The following is a 6,839-nucleotide window of genomic DNA, read 5'->3' on the forward strand; positions in this document are numbered from 1 at the left end:
AAACCTTAATTAGATATAAAAATTTATTGCGAGAAACAACTGCATCTTTATTATGTAATAAATAATAGTTTAAAAAAACTAAAAACACGCTTTTTATAGAAAACCAAACTAAAAAATAGAAAATAAATTTTAATTAAGAATAGTGTTAAAAATTTCAATAAATATAAATTAATAATAGTGTAAATAAAAAAAATGTATTTTATTTTAAAAAAAGCGTGAGGTGCATGGTGTCAATAGTTATAAATATTTTATTGACAGATATGAGTAGAGTGATTATCATTTTGATAATATCTTAAAAAGCACCCCACGCTTTTTTTAAAATAAAGTACATTTTTTTTATTTACACTATTATTAATTTATATTTATTGAAATTTTTAACACTATTCTTAATTTAAATTTATTTTCTATTTTTTAGTTTGGTTTTCTATAAAAAGCGTGTTTTTAGTTTTTTTAAACTATTATTTATTTTTTACTTTTTAGTTTGGTTTATTTATAAAAGCGTGATTTTTTAGTTTTTTTAAACTATTATTTGTTGATTATCAAAAATATTCAGGCGCGCAAATTACCCACGGAGAGTTACATACTGACATACTGACATACTGACATACAAGTGAAGCTAATAAAAAATAATTATTTATAAATATTATAAATACGGGGAATCAGAGTTCGATTTCGGAGAGCGAGCCTGAGAAACGGGGGTTGCGGTCAACTAGTCAGATCGACAACATTCCAAATTATTAAAACTCTAGAAAATTTAAAATTCCGCTACATTCAAAGTTTATAAAATACATTAGCTTAAATAGAATAACAGCCGAAAAACAATTTTGTAAATTATAAAACACCGGGTTATCGAATAAAAGTAAATATAAATCTTATATTCCTCAAGAGTTAAAATTAATTTGATTTCGAAAAAGGGTTGTTCCGACGTATATTCATCCGAATACTCATCTATCCGAATAATGATTCGGCCGAAAATTACTCATCCAAAAAATTGGAAATTTTTCTTAGATGGTCCACCTTTACAATCATGAAATTTGAGTGTTTTCCATACATGCTTGTAAATTAAAATAAAATTAATTTTCAAAAATTAATTAAAAAAAATTTCTAATCTAATTATAAAATTATTTACATTTTTCGGCTAAATGAGTGTTCGTCTGTTCATTCATTTTGGCGTATAAATTTTCGTTGTTATGTTTTTTAATTTATTGAGACTTTGTAACTTTGAAAGATTCTATTAATATAGCTTTAGATTTTTTTTTATTTAAGATTATATTTTTCGGAATTTTAAAATTTGTAAAATTAATTATTTTAAATTACATTTAATATTTACTTTCTAAGTTCTAGTAATTTATTAATTCGGAATGTTGTTAGTCTGACTAGTTGACTGCAACCCAGAAATAGTCCAGTAAAAAGTTAAATGAAACCATGATCTGACCAGTTTTGGCGCAATGAGTAAAAATGTGTTCATTAATACTGAAATAATGATATTATGAAAGGAATTTTGATTAAAATTAAGGGGAAAGGGATGAAAAAAATAAAAAAAGGGTTGAAAAATGCCTTTTTTTTAAATAACTTAATAACGGTAGGAAATAGAAAAAAAAGTTTCAAGTAAAAGTTGTAGAGAAAAAAATTCTACACAAAAAAGTTCCTCTTCATTTTTTTGTTATCTGCTTTAGATTAGCTGCAAAAAATAAAAATTAAATTTGCTTTGTAATTAATTATAAAAACTTACTAGAATTATTACGGCCCTGTACCACGCAGCGCACGCGTTTCATCTACAAGCACTAACACAGTTACATGTACTGTGTTGTGACGGACTGCGCAAGTTCGGAAAGAATCTCCCGGTTGTCTGTACATAATATTGAGAGCACATGTTTGTAAACCTCGAAACACGTTTATTTTTAATTTTTTTGAGTGAAATATAAAAATATAAAAGTGACGTTTAACAGATTTTAAGTAAGTAATAATTGTACAGTTTATTTATTGAAGTTTAGAGTGTATATTAAATTAAAATATTGGAGAAAAAAATTTAATTCTGTTGTATTCAACTTCTCACCTATATTTAGTAAATTTCAAGATAATCAAAACGGAGTAATAAAAAAGCTACAATTTATAATTAGTTAATTATTGGTTATTAATTGGAGTGAAATCATTTTGATTTAAATAGTTGCCATAAAAATTTAATCATAAATATCATAAGTATACGCCTTTCAATTAATAATTATGTTTAATATCAAGTCGCAAAAGTAAACAATTAATTCAGTTCCATTTTATTACACATTTAGCAAAAATGGATATTTTTCTCTAGATAAAATTCTTTATTTATATTATAAAAATCTTTTCTTAAAATTAATCTCACTTTTTTAAAAATTTTTATGACTTTAAAGCTGTAACACAGAATTTTTTTTGCTTTCAAATAAATAATGCATGTTCAATTTTTTTTAAGTACTTAGATTAAGTAAATATAATTTTATTTTAATAAGCATAAACTTTTTTTTCAGTTTATTAAAAATGGATAATACGACGGTGTCATGTACAATTTGTGGACAACTTCTGCGCAATGAAACTCCAATACGAACTGTTCAGGCCAAAGGATTGGCAAATTTAATTAATAACAGTAAAATTAGACTTGATGATAAATGGAAATTGTGGGATGGAAAAATTTCATACGATTTCCATGAAAATTGTGTTAAATCATATTCTCGTTTGAGATCGTCTGACATACCTCGAAAAAAACCGAAACTGGAGAAACCTCGTGAACTCAACTTACCACCATCATCATCATCAACAATACAAGTACCAGTAACGATACCAGTACCAGTATCTTCTTCAGGTATAAACTCGACGACATCATCAAGCTTAAATTTCGATTACAAAAATCTTTGTATATTTTGTGGCAAAAATTGGGATAAAGCTCATAAAATAGGACATGTTATTAAAAATAGCTATTTTTCTGATAGAATTCTTGAAATTGCTGATCGGGACTATGATGATACGACGTTTTTATTGAAAGAAAGATTACGTGTTACTGATTTAGTTGCAGTTGAAGCCAGATATCACAAAAAATGCTATGATTCTTTTATGAATCCTCCACTTAAAGAACCAAGAACATCATCAAATATTCACGAAGATGCTGCATTCCAAGAAGTTTGTGACCATATTGAAAAAAGTAATAATTTTAGATTTAAATTATCCGATTTGCGCAAAATCATGGGTGATAATTTAATAAATCCGGATAAGTTATTTAAAAAACTACAGCAAAAGTACGGTTCTGAAATAATGGTTACCCGGAGTCAGGGTAGAGAACCTGTTGTTTACTATAAATCTTTTAATATTGCTGGTGTGTGTAGTGATTGGTTTTGTGCTAATGATAACTTTGATGAACTACAAAAGAGAACAATTTTGACTGTCGCATCAGAAATCCTTAAAGCTGAAATAAAGGATTTTCGATATGAGAAAGATCGTTACCCTGCAAGCAGCAGCTTTCTTAATGGTGTCATTCAGGATATCCCTCCACTCCTAACATATTTTCTTGGTGATTTACTATCTACTGACAATGACAAAGAAAATTGCATTAAACGTGATAATATTGCTCATTCAATTGTGTCAATACTCCGACCAAACAGTTTTATTTCTACTTTACAATTAGCTCTTGGCACTTATATTTACAGAAAAACTGGTTCACGACTAGTAATTGATGTTTTATCTAAATTAGGAATCAGTGCTTCTTATCACAGTATTCAATTGCATGAAGCTTCAACGATAAAAGATCCTCCAGAGTTTCGAATCACCGAAGAAACTTTTGTACAGTTCGTGTATGATAATACAGACCATAATATAAGCACATTAGACGGGAAAAGAACTTTTCATTGTCTAGGAGGCATTGCGTGTTATACTCCTGAGTCTGGAATTTCATATGAAGGTGGTTCCAAGAAATTGAAAAAAATGCCCACTGCGTCGGAATTAGCATCAGAGAAAACGATACCAATAATACCTTATGGAGCTTTTAATTCCACAGCGTTAGACACGGTAGTTTTTGTTAATGTCAATAAATTACAACTTGGTTCTCGACCACAACTATCACAATCGTATGCTACTTATTTATGGGCAAAAAAATTTAAGATTCCTAATTTACCATCATGGAGAGGCTTTATGGAAGTTGTATGTTGTGATTCAGAATATTTCGTTTCCAGCATCTTGTGTCTGCCATTCATTAATGAGCCTCCTTCTAAGTTAACTACTCTTAACACCGCTTTACACTATTCCCGTGAAGAATGTAATCGAAGGAATCAAAAAACTTGTTTTGTAACATTTGATCAACCACTCTACTGGAAATCGCGAAGTATTGTTGCAAACTCAACTACATTGCCAAATGTCGTTGTACGGTTAGGTGGCTTTCATATGATTCTGTCGTATTTGGGGTCGATTGGGTACATCATGGACGGAAGTGGTCTAGAAGATTTGTGGGGCGTAGTTTATGCTGGTGAATCTGTGAAAAAAATGATGTCTGGTCATGCTTATTCAAGAGCTATACGTGCGCACATTCTAACATTTACTGCTCTGGGTATTACGATTTGTAATACTATAAATTTGGACAAAGGCTTTGAACAATTTCTTATAAATTTTTTTAAAGACTGGGATACTAATCCTCCGTTCATGAGTCATCACAATTCTGATCGCACTATTAATGATATGATGAATAAATTTATTGAAAAGTTGAATGTACTGGAAACAATTGGGCCTACTGCTAAACTATGGATTCAATATATGAAGGCTGTAATCATTGCACTGCAATTTATTGAAGCTGAGCGATTGGGTGACTGGAAATTGCATTTACAAGCTGTTCGCGATATGTTGCCATATTTTCATGCATCAGGTCACTTTGCGTATGCTAAAAGTGCACAAGTTTATTTACAAGACATGGTTCAGTTAGAGTCACAAATGGATGATGAAGAATATTATAAGTTTACATCGGAAGGTTTTTTCACAATTCGTAGGACTGATAAGGCCTGGTCTGGTGTATGGAGTGATATGACCATCGAACAAACTCTGAACCGTTTTTTCGGAACTGATTTGAAACATGGTCGAGGTGTTACACCAAGTGTTGTAACTAGATATTTACTTGCAATGCCAACAGCATTCAATATAATGAATTGTTTAGAAGAGTACTGTAATTTATCGTCCTACACAAGTGAACAACATATTGACTTATGCAAAAGTCGTATGAATCAAGATAACGAGGATATTGATAGATTTGTCTTTTGGTTTAATGAACATGCTCCATTTAAAGATAGATCATCACTTGTTTCATTATCAACTGGAATTGTTGGTGGAGATAATATAGACTGTCATTTAGCCGTGGAAAAAGGTTTAAAAGGGATGGCATCTATGGAGGATAAGAATGGAGATAATATTTCTTTATCTAATGTTAATAAGGTAAAAAATTTAGGTGCTGCTAAAAATAAAGTGCATATTGGTGATGAAGAATATGTCGCTGTGGACGCCTCTCTACTATTTCAAAGAATATCTATCGTAATTCGGGGTAATACAGACCTCACACGTACTGCATTACGGTATGAGCTATCACCATATCCTTTGAGTTTGTTTGATAAACATGGCTTTATGAGAAAAACACCAAAAAGTGAGTTATACAAAGTTTTCAAGAGCATAAACATACAAAATCCTGTTGAATTCATAAATCATCATATTCCTGTCATTGATGGAGGTTGGTTACTGCACCAAGTTTCCTCGTGGCCTCATGGTTATAAGTACGTGCAAATTTTTGATATATATTTGAGATACATAAAAAGTCACTTTGGAACAAATGCCTTCATTGTTTTTGATGGATACGATAAGGATAATATCGGTGTAAAAATCATATGAAAGATTTCGACGTAAGGAAAAAAATATGGCTGCTGATTTAGACTTTACTCCTGAGATGTTAAATCCTTTGACTAAAGCTAAATTTTTATCTAACATTGCTAACAAAAAGAAATTTGTAGATTTTCTAACATCTTTTTTAAAATCTAATAATATAAATGTTCAAATCGCTCGTGAAGATGCTGACGTACTCATTGTTAAAACAGCAATACAAATAAAAGAAAGAACTAATAATCCAGTGATTGTCATTGGAAATGATACTGATTTATTTTTGATAATGATTGCTCTTACTCCAGAATATTCAAATTTAGATTTTTGTAAAGTTTCTAGTGGCAAGAAACCGTACACATTTTACTCAACCTCTGCTCATATTAAAATGAAATCATTTATATTATTTGCTCATGCGTTCGGAGGGTGTGATACGACAAGTGCTATATTCAGAAAAGGCAAGAAATCTATCTTGAATTTGCTACAAAAAGGAGGAAGCTTTTACAGGATGCATGCCAATGCTTTTATTACGCTCACAGCACTACTGACACAATCTATGAAGCAGCTGAACAATTTATTTTTAGTTTATATAAAGCAGAATCAAAATCCACAAAGGCAGCTTCCATTGATCAGATTACGATATGATTTATTTACATCAACAGTAGCACACGCAAAAAAAGAACTATCGCTAGCAGTTTTACCTCCACCAACTCCATCATCACTGCGTCAACATGAAAGCTATTGATGAGTATAACATCGGGATGAGCTTATATCTTTGAAAATATCAATAGTTAAGAAATGACCTTGTATCATGTGAGCTATTGACATTTTTAAAGGTATAAGCTCATCCCAACATTACACTCATCAAGACCTTTCATTTGAGTACCCTTATCAATATTTCAAATATTTATATATATTATATATATATGTATATATGAAAAATATATAAAAAGGCATGTGGGTACTCAAAT

The 6,839-nt window shown here is 30.2% G+C and overlaps 1 protein-coding gene across 1 annotated transcript; it reads left to right on the plus strand.

The window, feature by feature from the left end:
- Window positions 1–1,661: 1,661 nt before the first annotated feature.
- Window positions 1,662–5,883, plus strand: LOC123272288. The gene is made up of 2 exons (XM_044738986.1): window positions 1,662–1,956; window positions 2,502–5,883. Exon 2 carries the CDS (start codon window positions 2,512–2,514, stop codon window positions 5,881–5,883), a length of 3,372 nt encoding a protein of 1,123 aa, XP_044594921.1. The 5' UTR covers window positions 1,662–1,956; window positions 2,502–2,511.
- Window positions 5,884–6,839: the final 956 nt, after the last annotated feature.

Source organism: Cotesia glomerata, linkage group LG9 (assembly GCF_020080835.1).
Source record: "Cotesia glomerata isolate CgM1 linkage group LG9, MPM_Cglom_v2.3, whole genome shotgun sequence".
In the NCBI taxonomy this organism is placed as follows: domain Eukaryota; kingdom Metazoa; phylum Arthropoda; class Insecta; order Hymenoptera; family Braconidae; genus Cotesia; species Cotesia glomerata.

What these genes read in the sequence shown, in the direction of transcription:
- LOC123272288 (XM_044738986.1), top strand. Translation starts at nt 2,512, where the DNA reads ATGGATAATACGACGGTGTCATGTACAATTTGTGGACAACTTCTGCGC.